Source organism: Magallana gigas, chromosome 7 (assembly GCF_963853765.1).
Source record: "Magallana gigas chromosome 7, xbMagGiga1.1, whole genome shotgun sequence".
Classification (NCBI taxonomy): domain Eukaryota; kingdom Metazoa; phylum Mollusca; class Bivalvia; order Ostreida; family Ostreidae; genus Magallana; species Magallana gigas.
Window position 1 is genome coordinate 35,306,718 of NC_088859.1, and position 21,152 is coordinate 35,327,869.

The following is a 21,152-nucleotide window of genomic DNA, read 5'->3' on the forward strand; positions in this document are numbered from 1 at the left end:
CTAGCTCAACATCCTAGTTTGCAACATTATCTATGGAAGCCGATAGGGGGGAAAAGTAAGCATATTGAACGGAAGTCTGTGGATTTATAGGTTACTCTTTAAAAATCGTTCATCCGATTTCCTAACGTTAGAAAAATCAACACTAAAAGTTCTTCAGACATGATTGTAAAAGAATAATATAAGGCGAGTAATTAAGTTGACAGCGCTTTTGTAAAATGCCCCCCCCCCCAAAAAATGGTATTAATGTATCCTTAAAAATAATATTATTTTTGACGTGGTCGTGTCAACAACGACGACAGCGTATATAGGTGTCATTTCAAATTGGCAGAAAAAATAAAAAGATTTTTAAATTCGTTTGTACTATCAAGAATATTGTTGTCAAAATTTTAAAATTCATTTGAACGATTTTTATAAATTCGTTTAGAAAATCTTTTGTACGATTAAGAACTCGTTTGTACGCTTTAGGAAATCGTTTGAATGATTTTTAAATACGTTTGTACGATTTTTTTTCAAGTGAAACTTTGATAAATAATGTGAGTAAAGTTCATGATGTAAAATATATAATAGATAAAAAATCAAATAGTAATTAAATTATATTTTAATGTAGGTCATAGCCTAATGACCGTAAACTGTGAGAATCTGAGAATAACAGCGAAATATAGGCTTTTGCGAGAGGAAAACAAATCTGTATTTAACGAGGCCGGGTCTAATTAGTTCTGCCCTAGATTTTTTAATGAAATTTTTTACCTGAATTTCTATTTATATAATTATTATTTTAAAATTAAAAAATAAAACATTTACCACACCGTTTGTTTAGGGGGTCATCTCAAAGTTTGTTAATCTTTAACATAGGACCCTATGGGATTTCGCTTGAAATGTATCAAGTTTGCACATTTTTTAAACTTCTGCCCTAGGGATTTCTTTTTCTGTTCTACATATTAAAGTTATTGCTAAAATGGTTCTATTTAATAATATGCTGTGAAATTATATGGTTGTTGTCTAAATATTCATGCAAACAAATCGTTTAGTTTTAACAACATGTATGAAATATAATTTTACACAAGTAACAGAGAATTTAATGTTTGGGAACCACTTATGTATATTACATATAATTTTATACGCAGTGATGAGATTGTTGCATTTATAGTCTGTCCCAAGATATTTTTGCCTCATATTTTCTTATATTATTCGATATTTATAAATACATCTTGATTCAGACGATGCTCATTCAATAGTATGAAAAAATCCCAAGATTTCCTTTTGAAACACCCCCTTTAGCTTGTCGGGTTTCAATACATTACTAAGAATAGAAAGTCTTCGGGGATTTTGCATTGCATCAGCCATAATGAAGCCCGGACGATAGAACCATTTTAACAAGACCCTGGACTTTCGGTTTGACGTAGCTATCTATTTAGACTTGCGTCAAAACACGTTAAAAATGACGCGGTTTTCTAGCGAAATGTGCATGGAATGCGAAGTCTTAGCTCAAAAGCCAGACAAATCTTGTTGATTTCAAAGAGCCATGGCTGAGTGGCTGACAATGAAATAGACCGGCCTACGTCACATTGCTGTTTGACAAATCTACCCAAAGTCCCAGCTCTTGTTAAAATGGTTCTAACGTTGAAAAATTCTGCGACGTATTATTCCGAGTGTATTCCAAATGGAGAAAAGATGCAAATATTCCCCATTATTAATCCTCGTAAGAAATCTGTTTTCGTTCCTGTGAACTTTTTCGAGGGAAAAATGATAATTTGTGAATGAAGTTATCTTGAAAATTTTCCCTTTCATCGATTTCAATTGCACGTCTTTCACAGGTATGTGTATTTTTTTTTATTAAAAATCGTCCAAATGTGCTGCATAACTATCTTTGGACAGACTATAGAGGCATTTAATTAAAAAGATCACAGACTTTAATGGAAAAACACAGTAGAATGTAAATATATTTGATATATAACGGCTACAATTAGTATCATTTCTGTTTTGAAAACATCGATTTTACCAGATTTTTAAAATTCAAAACATCTTATTTTATATAGCCATGGCAGAGAACCAATTTACCGAGGTTAGCCCTGAATATTGGCAAAAACGGTGGGAAGAACGTAAAATTGGATTTCATAGATCTCATGTCGATTCGTTAGTATCTTCTTTGTACATTTTACATAGCATCTTTAAAGTGATGTGTTTTAGGTTTTTGTAAAAATCATGTAAATAATAGATACAGTCAATCTCGCATGAAATCATTTAAAGAAAAATAGTATTGGTATTCCATTCAAATGCGGATGTTCGATTTATTTAATATACTAAATATATTTAGATTATTGGAAAAACATCTTGACAAACTAGTGGATGGCCGGCAGAATATCAAGGTTTTCTTTCCTCTGTGTGGAAAAACGTTGGACATGAAATGGTAAAGAAGGGAAACTGAATAACCACTATACCTATATGTCTCATGGTTTAGAAGGTCGTCATGATATTTTTTGGCGATAATATTACAAATTTAATAACTAATTTCATTATTTTCAAAAAAACAAAAACAAAAAACCGGTCCTCTAATGAAAAAAAAACCCTTGCATGCGTGTCGTTTCTGTCATAGCATGTAATTGCCCATTGACTATAGAGTACATGTATAATCATACATGTGCAAATGCATGGCACGCAAAAGTTCACGACAAATAGCCAAACAAAGAACAAGGGACGTTATTGACGGAATCTGGCCGAATCTTGAAAGACAATGAGGTTTATACGAGTCATAGTTGAGAATTTTCTCTTTCTAATGATATATAACTTGTTTATATCTGATAATGTTTAACAACACGGATTTAATGCTAAAAGGCGGTGTTAAGAATTCATTACGTTAGTTTTGACGTTCGTTCTATACGACACGACGTCAATTACGCGTCTCATTTCCATTATATAACCGTCAATTATCCAAAAATAAATGATAGTGCGTACAATTTTTCATAAAGAAAGTTCATTCTATCGCTATTTGATTAATTAGGTTTATTGACTGTGATTGTAATTATTCTTTACGAAAGCTAATCTTAGTTTGTCTGTCTATAAATAAACGTTAACAATATATTGTGCTGATTAATATAGATTCACATCTGTAAACCACAATGTACATTTGTTTACTTTATACTTAAGAGTATTAAAATAAATCATAGTTTTCCAAATCGCAAAACTATATTTATCAGATAAACTATGTATTTGAATCACAAATGTTAATTAATTATAGTTAACACCTCTAAAACAAAGATTATCGTATTAACTATGGTATACATCTGTGAAATATAGATTAACATCGTTAACTACACTTTACGATCCGTAACTTACAGTTTACATTATTTGCAATCGTCATACCACACATAACAGTTGATTACCCCTCCCGTAGTTTGTGGGAGCATGGTCACACCGTGGTCGGGGTAGAGGCAGCGCGGCCCGCCCTGGAGGAGTTTTTCGAGGAGCAGTCCATCAAGTACACGGCCTCAGACCTCCCAGACGGACTGGGATCATTGTTGACAGTAAGTCTACGAAAGTGTTACAAATCCGACACATACACTTACTTTGTAGAACTTAATGATGTGTTCTTGCTACCTATTTTTTTTATAGGATGAAGAACCAAGCTCTTTTTTATAGGATGAGGAACCAAGCTCTTAAATTACATATTTTCTTGTTTTCAGAGTGAAGACGGCAGGATTAAGCTCTACTGCTGTGACCTTTTTAAATTCAACAGGTACTGGCATATTTAAGTATTTTTCGAAAGATGCGGTCTCATAACTTTAATGCTCACAAAATATTGAAGATGGTAAACTAGGACCGATACTCTTTAAGAGGCACAATCAAACCTATTGACAAAATTAATTAAAATGATCATAAAAACCATATTAAACCTGAATATAGAGAATGTTACATTTGTTTACTTCTTGGTTTTTTTTTTGGATAGCGACTTAGAGGGGTCGATGAATGCGGTTTGGGACCGAGGCTCTCTTGTGGCCATTAACAGAGAGGACAGGCAGCGGTAATGTTATAGTATTTCAAAGTATCAGTACAGTTGCACATGTAACAAACACAAGTTAAACAAAATTGTTTGTAGGAAGCTTGTCAAAGTTCTAGGCGGAAAGGCGGTGACCCAATTTGAAAATAATTTCTGTTTCTTTGCCGGGGGGGGGGGGGGGGGGTAAAGATGGGTGCTCCGGTTGAAAATCATCACAGACAGAAGCAAATAACGCAGGATTGAAACTATTATAACTATGAATATTAATACCTCCGATACATGGCAAAATTCATAATCAGCACAAACTTGGAAATGTTTCATTTACAGCTATGTGAAACTTATCACAAGCCTGCTTGCCCCAGACTGCCGTTATCTAGTGGAGACATTGGAGTTTGATGAGACAAAGTTTCCAGGTAATATTTTCATTTATTACTTCTTAATTTCAAATGAAAAATCAAAGTACTGAAGTACTGAAAGCCGGGCTCTTTTGGTGTGTCTTTATGCATATTGTGTAGTAAAGACTGAAAATCTCTCTCTCTCTCTCTCTCTCTCTCTCTCTCTCTCTCTCTCTCTCTCTCTCTCTCTCTCTCTCTCTCTCTCTCTCTCTCTCTCTCTCTCTCTCTCATGCTTTTAATGTCGGCAAAGCATCAGAGAGCGACCAAATTTTGTAAGCGGCTATAAACAAAAAATATGTCTGTCTAGTAGAAGTTAAAAAGTTCAAGAGTTGCTGCCTTGAATTTTGCAACAAGCATTATATATTCAATCCCCATTTCTTCATCGCGCAGCAAAGTAGTTCATGGAAATTCATGCGCATTGTATGTGTCCAAAATGCATAGTAATGTTTTAAAAACACGTTATTAATAAGAAAACTAAAAAAGATAGACAATTCATTCGAAATTTAAAAAAAAGAAACAAAATGCCAACACTTTTGACAAAACGTGGCTCTTTGTGTAACTATTTGGTATAGCGGAAGCTTTACCTTGACGCTGTTTGGTTTTTTGTTTACTTGTGCTATTTATAGTAACATTGGCGATTTGCCTGCCTATAGCCAGGACTCTGCTTTCAGCAGAGCCCGGCTAATAAGTATTAAAAAGATGAAAATATTTTCATTGGCATCATGTTTGTTTCACCGCCAGTTTGGCGCAAGCGAACATTTTTTGTATTCATGTATGCTCATGCATAAGTTGACGATATGAATTTCAACAGTCACACATTAAAAAGATATGGTAAAGTTTATATTTAAATCCTATTCCTATTTTTAGGGCCACCATTTTGTGTCTCCGAACAGCAGTTTTACGACTTATTTGGTACGTTTGACTTCCGTTTGAAAATCGCATCTTTGTGTTTATCAATCTAGATAAATAATTTATTGCCACGTCATAATTAGTTTTTTTTATATAATTTATTGCACTATTGCAACTAAATAACATCAACCCCGTGTCTTTTCCCGAGGAGAGAGGGGAGATCATATTGCAAACTACTAGTAGCATATTTTAAACAAAACATGATATGAAATAATAAAAGCATGTCATCTTTTGCAGGTGAGAAATTTAACATCATGAAACTAGACAGAAAGGATTCATTGGAAGAAAAACATCGGTCATGGGGACTTGATAGTCTGTACGAAAACTTGTATTTAACCACTTTGAAAAACTGAGAGAGAGAGAGAGAGAGAGAGAGAGAGAGAGAGAGAGAGAGAGAGAGAGGGAGAGAGAGGAGAGAGAGAGAGAGATAAATATGTTGGAATAAACAGATCTTCAATACATTTTTCCGTTGTTGTCTGTATACGCGCGATTCAGCTAATTAGCGCCCCACTCTGCGGATCAGTCTCTTCGTCCATCAATTCGTCCTGTCTGTCTGTCCTTCCGAGATTGCTTGTTTGGAGCGTATATATCTTCTTTACCCTTGGCCCAATCTGGCTCATACTTTACCCACAGAATGCCTTTGGATAAAGTGACCGTGAATCATGTTTCTAGGTCTGAGGTTAAAATCATAGCAGTATTATATGAAAAATCCATGTCCGGGGCATATCTCCTCTCCGCTTGGTCTAATCTGGCCCAAACTTCACCCCAGTGTCTATGGTCAAAGGGTGTGCAGTGACCTTGAATGAATTTTGTACGTCAAAAGTCAAGGTCATATTGGATCACGCAAGAATCCTATTTTAAGAGCATATACTTTTTACTTAGACCTATTTGACTCGTTCTTCACATAAGAGCTTAAACGATGTGTAGTGACATTTAACCATTTTATAAGGTGAATTGATTGAACAAGAATGGCTTTATTTAGGGGACTCTGTAATGAGATTGAATTAAAAGTTCAATGCCAGCTGGAAAAGTTTTAAGTTTTAGGCCAAAGTCAAAGCAGAATTCTCTGAAATGCTTTTCATCCTATTGTCCATTATTGAAGCAGGGCCCCTCGAGATGGTCACAATCTCAGTAGTTGTTTTATATCTTAATACCGGTTCCTTTATAAATGTTACATTTTAGCAATCTTTTAAAATATCTATATATTTTATGTAAGTTTGTGATACTGGCATCAAGTGTGTAAACCACTATTTGTGTTAATTTTTGAGTAATCAATCTTAACACATTTGTAAACAGATAATTTAATCGTGGTATTTTTGCTGCTGTTCATCTGACAATATAATATCATTGATGAATCCTAAAAAATTATCACGTGCTATAAGGTCTACCACTTATATTTAATCCCTCGCGCAACTTGTTGCAAATGGGATATAGCATCGCTGCTGTGCATGTGTGTATGTGTGTGTGTGTGTATGTGTGTCTATTTCAGTCTTTTAAGCAAGATTCAAAGAAAACCCTCGCATGCATGTTTATAAAAATTCGTATACATTATAAGCAGGGTTAAAGGACAAACCTTTTTTTTTCAAGTAATTTTGTTCAATGTTTATTAAGTTATCGTTAATTACAACACTTGAATTAGAAATTTTGTGTACGACTTGACAATAGACATTTCCTGTTCCCGAAAGTAAACTTTTCAAATCAACAGCTTCAGCTTGATGTTCTGTTGGATTTTTAGGCCTTGTAAAGATAAGAAACAATTTTTTTTAGAAATGGGGAGTTATAAGGATGAGTTATAAGGATGTTAACGAGAAAAGATCTCGTTATTACGAAAAAGATATCGTTATTTCGAGAAAAGATATCGTAATTACGAGTTAATTTTCTCGTAATTACGAGAAAAGATCTCGTATAACGAGTTAATTATCTCGTAGTTACGAGAAAAGATCTCGTTATTACGAGAATAGATTTATATAAAATGGTGCATTTCTAAAAAAGGATCCAAGTCAAGTGGTTCACCCTTTCAGTTTTCTTTCTTTTTCTTCCAGAAACGTTAATTCAATTTTGATTAATTTTTAAATAACAGCGGCCATTATTCATTAATTTTTACATTAAATGATCGGATTTGACATGCTTTCTAATATGAATAAGTGGAAAGAACTTCATGTTATTCTACTCTTCATCTTAAATATCATAATGCCACTCCGAAGTAAATACCAGGTAGTCCTAGTCGTAAAAACACAATTTTATTTGTCACAGATTACTTGAATGACTATATAGTTTCAATCATGGATATACAGGATTTACCCGAATTGTGTTTTATATGTTCATACACACCCTATAAATATATTGAAAATAATTGATTTTGTATATTAACATTTTGGAGTCTGAAAACAAATTACATGTATCCTTATTAATAAATAGTTCAATTAAATTAATCAATCTGCTTTGCTCCTTCTTCTGAAATTTTTTTTAAAACTGCGTGGTCCGCCATTTTAAGTAGATCTTTTCTCGATATAACGAGATCTTTTCTCGTAATAACGAGATAATTAACTCGTAATAACGAGATCTTTTCTCGAATAGCGAGATCTTTTTTCGCAATAACGAGATAATTAAATCGTAATAACGACATCCTTTCTCGTAATAACGAGATCTTTTCTCGTTATAACGAGATAAATTACTCGTATTTACGAAATAATTTACTCGTTATTACGAGAAAAGATCTCTTAATTGCGAGAAAAGATATTGTTATTACGAGATCTTTTCTCGTAAAAACGAAAGAATCAACTTGTAATAACGAGATAAAACTATTTTCTTTATGTGACCCTATTCGTCTTTCGTAAAACAAACAGGTTTCTGAGAAGAATTTCTAGCCAAATTTTCCGAATTACTAAGAGAAGAACACCGTTTATAATTTTAGAAGAGACTTTGACGAATATCGTCAACAATAATATCTGGGAATTCATTTCATGTTAATTGATGTAGATACGTAGCTCTGTTTAAAAATTCGGGGTTGAAATTACGACACGTTAACCTGAATTTTTCCATAGGGCATACTACAAATCGCCAGATTTTTAGCTATGTTTCATATTCATCATGAATATGCGCAATGTTTGTCACTAAATATAGATAGTATAACTATATCACTAAAGTTTAAAACATTTGTGGTGTGTTTTGTTTTCTCTAGTTATGGTAGGAATTGTACAATCACGTAAATGTAACTCCCCCCCCCCCCCCCCCCCCCCCCCAAACTCCCAATGGATACATCCCAGAGCGTGCATGGAGATAGGAATAACGAAATATTTTAATACAAAGATGTTTTAAGAAGATTAATTCCTCTCTTTCTTTCGGAAACTCAGTTTTAGCTCTATAGAAACAGCTACAGTAGACTGAAATCTACACGCCCCATTTATCGATTGGTCGAAATCTACAGCGGCTGAAATTGACAGGACTAAAATTGACACGCCCTGTTTATCGATTAGTCGAAACCTATTCCGCGACCTAAGGAAAATCACGGACTGCACGAAATAATCATGATGATGACAGATTCAAAGTCTCATACATGTACTGTTTCTTTAATTTTAGCTATCGTACTTATCTACATTAACAGTAATTTAGAAAATCTTACTTACTTTTCAAATTAAGTTAATTACATGTAATTAATTAAAAGAAAGATACTAAAATAAACAATAGAATGCTCTCTTTATGCTGGATATGAAATCCGTTCAAATAATGTTCTTTTTCTGTAAAAAAAACCAGAACTACACTCAAACCTATAGGCCTATCATAATTGATCTGCAAAATTAATTTTTGAATTTTGCTGATCATCTTTCAAGAGATAATATTAAGGGATCGAAGCTTCATCGAACCTTTGAAATAATGAGTTGACCAAATCACAATTTTTTCAAAGTTTCGCAATATACCGGACGTTTTGACCTTGCTGTTTATTTCAGCTACGGAACTACGCAACGCTCTGTAGTAAAATACATGTATATCTACCTCATTCCAGTGGTGGATCCAGGATATTTTGAAAGGGGGGCCCAAAAGACGGGGGCTTTGGTTTTGGAGGTTTAAAACGCTTTTTTGAGTTTTTCTAGCTTTACTTGACATATTATAAAATCGATAAATAACAACAAAAACTGATTTTTCTGCACTTTTAATATTTTTTGATTTTTAAAAAATGACAAAAGGGGGGGGGGATTCAAAATCCGCCAGTGATTTCGATTAATTAAACTACAGGATTGATGAATTCAGCTAATTGATAACGAGTTGGGTTAGATATAATTATTAAAAACCAATAACACAGAAAAACTCCAACCGTTTGATTGTAAAATTTATAAACAGACTAAACAAACTTTGGCAAATACACCACGTAATAAGGTCAGTAGGTCATTGCTGTGTATGCGGCATCGTACTTTATGTACCCCGGGGTGTCCTATTTTGTGAAAGTTTTGATTGCGTTAGAAAACTCCCATGCGCTCGATTTAAATATTATACAACTCCATATTTGCACACATTTGTCTTCAATAGGTAAGCCGTTTCATTTGTTATTTTGCGTTTTAATATACCATATGTTTAAAATAAGTATGGAAATGCCATCGCATTTACATAGTTTCTATTGAACCGGTAAGTGCATTAGGCTCGTAAAATTTATAATAATTGTAATTTAAAGGTTATGGTTATTTTAGTATGTATTATCAACATTTTAATCAATTATTCTTCGAAACTACATCAACTAATGTAACATTATAATAGAAATTATGGCATTCGTTTACAGCAAGAATGTCCGATTCCGGCTGTGACTGGATTAAAGCCTGGGAAACGAACGACATTGGATTCCATCAACAAAATGTAAATCAGTAAGTGGGGATCATGTTGACTAGAATCAATTTTTCAGATCATTGATCCGCTCCTTGTTTTTCTATTGTCGCTACACGAGGATCTCATCGTGTAGCGACAATAGAGAAACAAGAAGCGGATCGAGGATCTGATTCTAATCAGATTGATTTTTAAGTTAGTTTAGTCAATCGAAATATCTTCGTCGCCAAAGATAAAGCGTCACATTCAAAACAACTTCTTCTAATGAAAAGCGATATTATATAAATAGTGCCTGTTTGGAGGGTAACTGTTGAAATTGACACCCCGAGAAAACCATTGTCGACCGACGCGAAGCGGAGGTTGAAAATGGTTTTCTCGGGGTGTCAATTTCAACTGAAATCCTACCAAACAGGCACTATTTATTTTGTTATACTGAATGTCTTAATTTTAAAGAAAACTTAACTGCTGTCACATAGGAATAGCGTGAATTTTACGGCGAACCGTACGCGCATAATTTTCGCGCATGTAACAATTTGTAATGTTACCCGTTGCTAAGTGCGTTGCTAACGCTGAGGGTAATAGAACGGATTATAAACTGCGTCTAAACCAATCAGATTTCAGTATTTAACATGAAAGTATTACAATATGTACTGTCACTTTTCAAGAGATGACGTTTATCTCAATAAGTTCAACAATTTTTTGCGACTTTAGTATACTCTCTATCGATACTATCATAATTTGTATCTAAATCTAATTTACGATTTTAAGAATAAATATCTTAAATAACTTTTTGGTTTACTTACTACTCGACAAACTTTGAATTATGATTCTGACCTTGTTTTGTCAACAGCTTATCGCGGTCGCTATGTGATTAAAGAATTGACAGGAAAGGGATAAACCATCAATATCGATTGAAGTTCAGGGTCGCTTTCATACTCATTCTTCATCTGTGTGTAAAAATGACTTTTATTTATTTTCTTCATTTATTTAACATTAATATCTGAAACTAAGAGGTTCTAATTTTTGTCATAACATAGGTCATACCAAGTTGACTGTATAAGTAACACTAGGTATGATTTTTTGACAGAATTCTACAAACAAGAGTTTTTTTACGTTCACAGTGCGTTTCAGACAAGTTTCTTTTTACTTATCAGAGGCCTTCTTAGCCATGCAGATCAAATGATCAATGGAAGAGAAAATATCAAAATATTTCTACCCCTCTGTGGAAAGACAGTTGATATGAAATGGTAAAATTCGATCAATTTCCATGCCCTTTAACAACAAATTAAAGAAAAACTACTGCCCTTACTTTCCGTCAGTGTGTAACTAAAAACCTTATATACATATACTAGGCTTTGGGATAAAGGTCATACAGTTGTTGGTGTGGATATCGCCAGGAAAGCGTTTGAAGACTTCTTCAAAGAGCAGACCATCTCATACTCAGTGCGGCCTTTACCGAATGGAGAGGGAGAAATTTTCACAGTAAGCTTTCATTATAGCTAGCGCGTTATGATAATTGTTTGCACACACCGTTGCAGTTATGAGACCACATCTTTTAAAAAATAATGATTGTATGCTTATATTTACGTTTTTAAACATTTATTCCCTTCCCACAAATATGATTTGTTTTTTAAAAAGCTCTGACTTATTCAACGAGTAATTATAATGCGAAATTAACGGAAGAGCCATTGGAACAGCTGAATAATGCTGTCAAAAATAGTGCACAGTGTTTTAAATTCTAATAACACAATTTTATTTGTCTTTCTGTGTTTTAATAACTTTACTTTTGGTAAACTAAGAAATTAATCAATTGAATTCATTTAACCGTCAAAATATATTTATACATGTATCAATGAAATATTAATCAGCGTAAGTATAATATCAGTTCGTGATACGGTTTGAAGTCGCGAGAAGAATCAGTTCATGTCCTTCGAGAAATGCTGAAGGAATACTGAATGTATTCCTACGCACCAGATTTGGTGATTGGGTCTTCTGTGTTATGCGTAAATATCACTCAAATTAACCAATGCAATTCAATAATGGGAAAGAATATATATATATATATATATATATATATATATATATATATATATATATATATATATATATATATATATATATATATATATATAAATATATTAAAATAAAGCTTTTTTCGCTTTTTTTCTTTTATTATATTTTACCGGACACTGAGAAAATACTTTTGTGATTTGGATATATATATATATATATATATATATATATATATATATATATATATATATATATATATATATATATATATATATGGGGTTGACAAAATTCCTTATCGTATAGAGATTTCCAATATTATATTTTCTCCAAAGGGATATGCTTCCATCAAACAAAATTAATTTTTATGTGAAAACAAACTTTTTGAAATATCGAAGTTTTGTCATGATATTTTGTGATTCAAAATGACCAATCATTAAATTATGGCTCATATCTATCAACTTACAACAAAGTTACCTATTTTCATCTATGCCTCGTTAAAAGTGTAAATAAAATTTTGATTATGCTCGTCATTTCTTTTTCAGAGTGATGACAATAAAATCAAGCTGTACTGCTGTGATTTATTCAAATTTAATAGGTATAGTACAATTTTTATATACATGAGAATAAATATTAATGAAATTCAAGATTTCAAGGAACAAAATTTAAAAAAAGAGCAATATATGGCTACATGAGTTTGCTAACATCTGAACGTAGCAAAATCGAAACAGCACACAATCATTCAAAGAAGACTTAGTACAACTTATTCTCAAACTATAAAGAGAAAATCAAAGTAGGGCTAAAAATGTTACCAATTAAGAAAACTAAGCATAAAAACATGTATAATAAAATACAAGCTGTGTCCGTGTTGCAACTATAAAAAACCCCTTTATTGTCCGATCTTATATATTTATCGTTGATGGTCTTCCGTACATTAAGTTCATTTGACGGTCAATACGAAGCGATATGGGACAGAGGATCCCTTGTTGCCATCAACAAAAGCGACAGACACAGGTATATAAATTAAATCATATTTTGTGATAACAACATCTTCACATGCAACACGCTTTCAACTAAAAAAAAAATATTGCAATTTCACGAACAAGTATAATATGTCAATATTCCAATTCATTCATTCATTTAGAAAAAAATATTGAAAATATAGTCAAATTGAATCCTCGTGGTTACATGATGCACAAAGGAGCACGATAAAGAAAAATAATTTACAATCCATAACCATTGTGACTTATCAAATACTAGTAAGGTCTATGTACACTTCTTATTTTAAAAGGTATGCTGAACTGATGAAGAGTCTCATGACAAAAGACTGTCGATATCTGCTTGAAACGCTCGAGTATGACGAAACCAAATTTAAAGGTATCCAAGTAAACTGCTGACAATGTAATAACCTTCTAAGTGATTTGTAAACTTATCTCAAACTGTTCTGTGAATGCAAATTACATTTAAGGTGCGCGTTTAAATCTCAATTATCTCTTAATTTTAGCATTTCCAAAAAAAGTTAAAACTACCGAAAATCAAATTATTTTACTTTCAGGCCCACCTTACTTTATATCGCAGCAGAATATCAAAGAATTTTTTGGTTAGTATATATATATATATATATATATATATATATATATATATATATATATATATATATGCTTACGAATGAATATAGTTTTCAATGTTTTTGATTATTTCTTGTTTAGAAGATTCAACTATAAAATCCAATTTATTTTACAGGTAACACACTACAAATGTGCTTTTTAGAAAATAAAGAAATATTTTCAGAGGAATTCACGAAATGGGGGATTGACAGTTTGTTTATCAATATGTATTTACTCTCTTTAAAGTAATGACACCCATCTACCGTTTACGTACATATGACGTCACATTCAGTCAACTTGAGAGGAAAACAAATTAATTGATTTAGTATTGCTTACATAACACATGCATTTTGATTGAATTTCAGAATTTACTATCAATAAGTCATGACGCGATGTCATTTTAACAATAAATAAAAAAAACCTAATTGTTTTCACTGGCTGTTAATATGAACAACATATTATTGTTTAATGAGTTGAAATTTTCTACATTTTATATCATGTGTTAAGGTGGAATAACACACCCAGAAAAATAAGTCATATTACAGTAATTTTTTTATGAAAGATATAATGATAAAAAAAAACTATACATATGTCAAATAGGCGAACAAATTGCAGTTTGGGATAAAAAATGATTATCTAAAAAGATTAATTCAGTAAGTAACAACAAAAATTCAAACTCGGGATGTACGGATCACAAGACCGAGTCCTTATCTACTCGGCTATGGAGTAAGTTACATGTTGCCATAAAAAAAATTCTTTTAATGAAACGAAATGTCGTTTCGATCAGAGGTCAGCCATTTTGTGACGATGTGTTATTCCACCTTAAAAGGAAAAAAAAAATTGCTAAATGTAATGTACTTGTAACTTATAAATTTATGACAATATATTTTGGACAAAAATGCTCATTGTATGTTATTTCAATATGAATGGAATCTGATAAGAATTTAGCCATTGTGCAATAAAAACGCATCTTTCTTCTTTTATTTCATTAAGATTTGATTATTGAAACAAATATATCCTTCTCCATCTACGTGCCTTTTAAGTGATGCTGATTTGTCTGTAAAGGTAAAGAAAGAATACTGATAGATAAACGTTAAGGTAAATATTTCATATGAACAGTGGTATATTACATGGCTTCGAGGGCGACAAAACAGATTGTTATACTTTCATGTTAAATACTGAAATCTGATTGGTTAAGACGCAGTTAATAATATTTTCTATTACCCTCAGCGTTAGTAACGCACTTAGCAACGGGTAACATTAAAAAATGTTACATGCGCGAAAATTATGCGCGTACGGTTCGCTGTAGAATTCACGTTATTCCTATATAAAAGCAGTAAAATTTTCTTAAAAATTAAGACATTCAGTATAACAAAATAAATAGTGCCTGTTTGGGAGGATAACAGTTGAAATTGACACCCCTCGAAAATCATTGTCAACCTCCGCTTCGCGTCGGTTGACAATGGTTTTCTCGGGGTGTCAATTTCAACTGTAACCCTCCAAAACAGGCACTATTTATATAATATTTGCCTCGAGGTGACAGGAAAGCCCTGGAGTTTTATGTGGCCCGATGCCGATGACAGAGGGCGACATAACACTCCATGGCTTTCCTGTCAAAATGGACAAATATTCTGGTATTGTCGCCCGAAAAGACATGCAATATATGTTACATAAGATTTTTAAAAATAAAAAATATTTTTAAGAATATATTTACCTCATTAACATATGTATTTTAGTTATTAATGCATCTTCATACCTAACAAATCAATTTTCTTGTAAAATGTCGATCGATGCTTTAAAAAAGAATATATTTATTCAAATCAAATAAAGTAAGATTCAAAGGGCGACTACAGTACCGATCAGACCCAACCTTACACCAGAATAAACCACAACTAAACCCCGGGTTTAGTTTTAAGGTTTTCTTGGGGTTTACTCTGGGTTTACTTATTGAAAATTTGGGTCTACTTGGGGCTTATTTTGGGTTTACTCGATGTTTACTTTGGGTCTACTGCCTGTAATTCCTGCCTCTTGTATATTCCAAATACAATGCTAGCGTCTGCGTTCAAGGGTATACTCCTGACTGAGTTTACTCTCTGTGTCCACTCTCGGTTTACTTTGGGTTTATTCTGAGTCTACTCTAGTAAATCCAAATTAAATTCAGAGAAAACACAGGAGGTTAAACCCAGTCTTTAGTTGGGGTTTACTTTCTGATAAGTTAGGTCTGATCGGTACTGTACTCTAATTTTAAAGAATTTGAAAGGGCAACTACTCAAAATAGTTCAAGAACAAATGTCTTCATGCATTAGCAGTTAAGTTGAAATAAAATGGAATTTAAAGTATAGAAATTGGTTTGTGTACTCATAATAGCTTTAGCAATTTAAAAAAGAAATAATGCATTTCTAGATAATGGACGGTTTAACAAATAGCACAATAGCAAAACGCAAACTACGTTAAGTATGATTTTTTTCTTAGCGGGGGAGGGGGGGAGGGGGATCAATTGTGAGCTTGCTCACAGTACCTTTAGTTTAAACATCATTTTTAATTCTAAACACTCGTCAATAAAATTTTTAGTTCAATTAACAAAACTGTATTGAAGGCCTCAATGTTTGAAAAAAAAGAAGAAATTTCATCATGGATTGCGTTCCGAAAATCAAATAAAACTAAAACCATTTAATATCATGATTTGAATGTGAAGACAAAAGAGATAGAAATCGAATGGTTTAAATGGACATAGTGACGTACAAACCCATGATTCAGCACATATCGAATTTGTACCCGATTTTCACATATTTTATATATCATATGAAAAGATGAACTGGTGTTTTAAAGTATACAAATCAAATTAAAAAGAGAACAATAGAATTACGCGTTGGGCCAACACAAAAATATTGAGTTTTCCCTCAGTTTCATAGCCCCGCAAGCGCAGGGGAACGTAAATACTGCAGCGTGCGTACATCATGAGCCAGAAGCCTCTCATTGAAAGATGATGTCTTCAAGAACTATATATTTTTTAAGATTCATTCTCTATTAATGCATATTTCTTACCACAGACATCGAATACCTTCCGGTTCAAATTCTTTTTTCAGTGTATCAATCCCATTGTATATATTTTTAGATAGAAATTGCAATCATGTGACACTACACCAATGTCCGAAACAACTCGGTTTGTTTACATGTGCAATTTCTGGATGAGTTTTAATGACCTGTAAATTGATAGCTAATGACTTATGATGCGTGAAACCTTCCGTATAATGAAATTTCAAGTAGCTCTTTTTATTTCCGTTGTTATAATCAATAAGTGAATCACGGTAAATTGAATATTTAGATTTAAAGAAAACAATTAATGAAGATCTCCCTCGGATTTTTTCCAGAAAATGAAGCAGTCATCTAAATATTGTTCCTGGATTGTTTTAGATATTAACCAATTTGTTGGTCTAGCTCCTTCTCAAATTTTTGAATCAAAATTTCTTCAAAATGTCCCATTACTAAAATAATGTAGGTAGGCTCCATTTTTGCCCCATTGCAGTTCCTTTGATTTGTTTGTAATCAAAAGATAACGTGTTGTTTTCCAAAATAAACTGTATTGAATCTAAAATGAAGTTTTGTGAAAAGTTTCTTGGAGTAATGTACAGGTATATCTAAATATTACCTGCAGTACTGTAGCTCTTAGAGAAATTCGGTTGGACGGGTCGTTGAGTTCCAGGTCCATTCATGTAAAAACTTTAATTATTGCGCACATAAAGTTGCGCGCGGCTATGGACTCGTTGACTTAATTAAGGAATGTTTACTTCACCTGCTGTACTCTCCGTATTTTCTATTAGACTATCAAGCAGTTCTCCCAACAATAGGAAAGCCAATTCTTATAACTCGGTGGGCTTTTGTTGCAGATTTTTTTTTTATGTCATGAGCTCATGTGTAATTACATAAACGTATAATGTCAGAGCTTGATTCCCTTTTCGAGATCCGTTTAAACTAAAAGCTGAATATAGAGTTATGATGCTAGTAATAATTTAAAACTTATATAAATGATATACCAGATATTAATATGAACTTGGGTTGTTTGAATAAGAAAAGCGCATATTACATTGCATCGTTGAAATCTTTATAATTTAATTATAATTTTAACCTTTTAGGAAAATATTCAAAAAGTTAAATGTGCGGATATATACCGACTTTTTGCGTTTTTTAAATATATTTTCTAAAATCATATTTACGCTGCACTTCTTATATTGATTAAGGAAACCAGATTGTCACTGCACATGTGTGTTAAGCCAACGTATCGATGTCTCAAGGCAAATGAACTAATTCAAACACATAAGGGCTTTGTTGAAAAAGTTTAAAAACTATTCTCTAATACAAACTCAGTACCCATGACATATGAATCCAGTACACATTATGACGTCATATTACGTCGTCATCGTTCTCTTCTACAAAAGTATATAAGAAACATCATCAAAATAGAGTTTGCAGAAACCAAATGCGTTTATAAATAGAAGCAGGATATTCCATGAATTTATGATATTACTGCATATATGGCAACATTGCAATTGTTTAGTTAATATTCGTAAAGTTTCGAGTTGAAATATTGGAAAAACCTGCAATCTAGTGTAAGTTTCTTCAAATTCTTTTAAAATTAGAAAGTTATTAGATTATGTTTCGGTGTTAATTTTATTAATGTTTAGAATATTTGTCATAATAAGGCTGCGAAAAATTAACTGACGATATTGGAAATATACAGCTTACGTCAGTTTTACTTGTTATATTCAAAACATTTGAAATGGGCGGTAACAAATTGACACAGAAGCCTAAGGAAAATTTGGATTGACACCTTAGTTATATGACGTGTATTTTCATTTCTAATTTGCTGTTTAATTTAAGACAATCGATTTTTATATTAGTATCAGCAAAGCGATTGAAAACCATTTCATTTCTTAAATGAGTATATAATCAGCAATTGTAATAAGATCCCAATTCAGAGATGTATTCGTTTGGTCGATTAGAGAACTGCAAGAGTAATCCTAATTTGTTCGTTTGTAGTTGGAGACCGCCGGTAGCAAACGAATACACCCTCGGCTGAAGAGATATAACGCAAGGAAAAACATTGTCCGATGACGTCATAAATAAACCTTTTTTTATATTTCATTTTATTGGATATTATTTTAAATTATTAAATCGGAATTTGAATTCTTCTCCTCTGGAAATAAGCCCCGTTTCAACAATGGCCCCACTTGATTTCAGACTTGTCACGACTGATTCTCTTAAGTCATGTTTTATAATGCTTTACCTTGCGTATAATCTCTTCTGAATTGGGATCTTCTTATATTTGCTGATTATATACTTATTGATAAAATATTTTCTTCAATCGCTTAGCTGATACTAAATTAACTGGTTGTTTTTTTTATTTCTTAAACTTATATAGCAAGTTAGAAACGCTGAAGTGGATTGAAAATATATTTCCTATAACAACAGTTTCAATTCAATGTTTTCTCGGACGTCCGCGTCCCCGCCCATTTCAAATGTTTTGACTTAACAGTTGACATTAACGTAAGCTTTATGTTTTGAATCTTGGTAGTTAATGTTCCGTGGTTTTATTACACATCATTTATTCTCAAAATTGAATACAATAGGCCGTTGCTCTGACCCTGATATGTTGATGAAAGTTGTTGTTTTGGGTACTAAGTATGTATAACAAAGTAAATTCCAAATTTTAATGATAAGATTAAAGATTATTAGTTATTTTATGCATTTTAATTAGCTCAATTGCAAGGAAACCCTTATACCTAGTATTTACTTACTTGAAACATAAAAACATTTGTATAAAACAGTTACGATGACAATAACACCAAGCTGTGATTTATTTAATGTAATATTTACATGCGAATACTACATTGTTTTAAGACATATGAACAAAGATAATGAAATTCGATATTTCAAAAAAGTAAAAAAAAAATGTTTGATTAACATTATTTGAACATAAACATCTAAACAGTACACAATTAAAAAAGTATGTTATAAGCATCAGAAATCAGGGATTAAAAATACAAATGGATAAAACTTAGCATAAATGATAAATCACTGTGTCCATATTGAAGCAATAACATTCCTTTGTTGTCCAGTCTTCTAATGTAATATTTAACATTGATGGTCTTCTCTACATTTAGTTCATTTGCAGGTCAATACGAAACAACATGGGACAAAAGATCCCTCCTTGCCGTAGACACAAGCGACATATACAGGTATCAAATCAAAAAATATTTTGTGACAACATTTTAAAGACGAAACAAGCTTTCAATCTAAAGAAAATATTGTAATTTCATGTATGAATAAGTATGATTATATCAATATTCAAGTCCGTTCGTTTAAAAAGAAAGAAATATTGTATATAAGTCGAATTGAATTCTCGCGACTACAGGTCGAACAAAGCAACATGATAAAGAAAAAAAATCATAATCGATAATCATTGATAATTGCTAAATATCAAATACTAAAAAGGCTTAATTTTTAATAGGTCTGATGAACTGATGAAGATAAAAGACTGACGATATCTATTTGATACGCTTGAGTATGGCAAAGCCAAATTCGAAGATATCATCGTAAACAGCTGACAATGTAACTTACTAAATGATTTGTCTTTTTAAGAAGTGTTATGTGAATGCAAATTACAAAGTTAATGATAAAATATGTTCTATTTATGTCGACACTTATCTCTTAGCATTTTCAGAAATGTCAAAACTACCGAAAATCAAATAATTTTACCTTCAGGCCCGTCTTACTTTGCATTAGAGATGGATTGTTTGGTAATCAATAATAAATTATTGTTAAAAGCCAACAAATAAATATAATTTTCAATGATTTTTATAAATTATTGGTTAGAGGGTTCAAATAAAAACCCTATTTACTTGGCATGTGACTCACTACAAATGTGTTTCTTTGAAAAAAAAAGAAATTTTTCCAGAGGACTTAAGGAACTGTTGCCTTAACACATTGTTAATCAACATCTATTCTCTTCAAAGTAATACATCCCTTTACCGTTTTACGTATGTAACGTCACATTTATTCCATTTACACAATGAAAGAATGAATTTTAGAAACAACTATCATTCGGTCATGACGCAGTTTTAACAATGAAATAAAACAAAATAAACCAAGCATTTACACTTGCTGTTATTATCGACAGCAAACTAGGGTTCTAAAAATAGAAATTTAAATATTTAATTTTAAACAAGAAAATTAAAATATCATCGGGGCGATTTTAAAGGCTTCCAAACTAACGAGTCTATCATTGGGGTAGGGATGACAGAAACGGGTCAAAACTTGCATAAAGGTTTAACCCTTAATTATTTATATTTATGAAAATTCATATAATGTTTCGAAGGGGTCATTTACTGTATATTAGGCAAACCGACAAGACCCAAGGAACACAAA

At 32.2% G+C, this 21,152-nt stretch overlaps 3 protein-coding genes across 6 annotated transcripts in view; 2 read left to right on the plus strand and 1 right to left on the minus strand.

Moving 5' to 3' along the window:
* LOC105341993 (probable thiopurine S-methyltransferase) overlaps positions 1 to 5,759 on the plus strand; it is a 6,256-nt gene extending 497 nt beyond the window's left edge. The window contains exons 3-10 of the mRNA XM_034458142.2: positions 2,037 to 2,133; positions 2,315 to 2,407; positions 3,392 to 3,521; positions 3,681 to 3,733; positions 3,944 to 4,018; positions 4,322 to 4,407; positions 5,257 to 5,301; positions 5,536 to 5,759. Coding sequence (XP_034314033.2) covers positions 2,039 to 2,133; positions 2,315 to 2,407; positions 3,392 to 3,521; positions 3,681 to 3,733; positions 3,944 to 4,018; positions 4,322 to 4,407; positions 5,257 to 5,301; positions 5,536 to 5,651 — 693 coding nt within the window. The 5' untranslated portion in view covers positions 2,037 to 2,038 and the 3' untranslated portion in view covers positions 5,652 to 5,759. The remainder of the gene's footprint in view (positions 1 to 2,036; positions 2,134 to 2,314; positions 2,408 to 3,391; positions 3,522 to 3,680; positions 3,734 to 3,943; positions 4,019 to 4,321; positions 4,408 to 5,256; positions 5,302 to 5,535) is intronic.
* Positions 1 to 17,452, minus strand: part of LOC105341992 (acyl-coenzyme A thioesterase 13) — a 21,491-nt gene extending 4,039 nt beyond the window's left edge. The window contains exon 1 of the mRNA XM_066065901.1: positions 17,377 to 17,452. Within this exon, the coding sequence (XP_065921973.1) occupies positions 17,377 to 17,436 (60 nt within the window). The 5' untranslated portion in view covers positions 17,437 to 17,452. The remainder of the gene's footprint in view (positions 1 to 17,376) is intronic.
* On the plus strand, positions 8,540 to 19,961 carry LOC117684753 (probable thiopurine S-methyltransferase). Of its 4 annotated transcripts, none has more exons than XM_034458144.2 (10): positions 8,540 to 9,822; positions 10,070 to 10,151; positions 11,265 to 11,357; positions 11,463 to 11,592; positions 12,666 to 12,718; positions 13,060 to 13,134; positions 13,412 to 13,497; positions 13,676 to 13,720; positions 13,864 to 14,825; positions 19,889 to 19,961. In XM_034458144.2, exons 1-9 carry the CDS (start codon positions 9,711 to 9,713, stop codon positions 13,974 to 13,976), a joined length of 789 nt encoding a protein of 262 aa, XP_034314035.2. In that variant the 5' UTR covers positions 8,540 to 9,710; the 3' UTR covers positions 13,977 to 14,825; positions 19,889 to 19,961. The 4 variants fall into 4 exon arrangements, with proteins under 4 accessions (XP_034314035.2, XP_065921966.1, XP_065921968.1 ...); XM_066065894.1 differs by having other exon boundaries at positions 19,900 to 19,961; XM_066065896.1 differs by having other exon boundaries at positions 8,541 to 9,822; positions 10,070 to 10,143.
* Positions 19,962 to 21,152: the final 1,191 nt, after the last annotated feature.

What these genes read in the sequence shown, in the direction of transcription:
- LOC117684753 (XM_034458144.2), top strand. Translation starts at nt 9,711, where the DNA reads ATGTACCCCGGGGTGTCCTATTTTGTGAAAGTTTTGATTGCGTTAGAA. An exon ending in CATCAACAAAATGTAAATCA is followed by an intron (nt 10,152 to 11,264) that starts GTAAGTGGGGAT and finishes TTTACTTATCAG; the next exon opens with AGGCCTTCTTAGCCATGCAG. An exon ending in GAATATCAAAGAATTTTTTG is followed by an intron (nt 13,721 to 13,863) that starts GTTAGTATATAT and finishes TTTATTTTACAG; the next exon opens with GTAACACACTACAAATGTGC.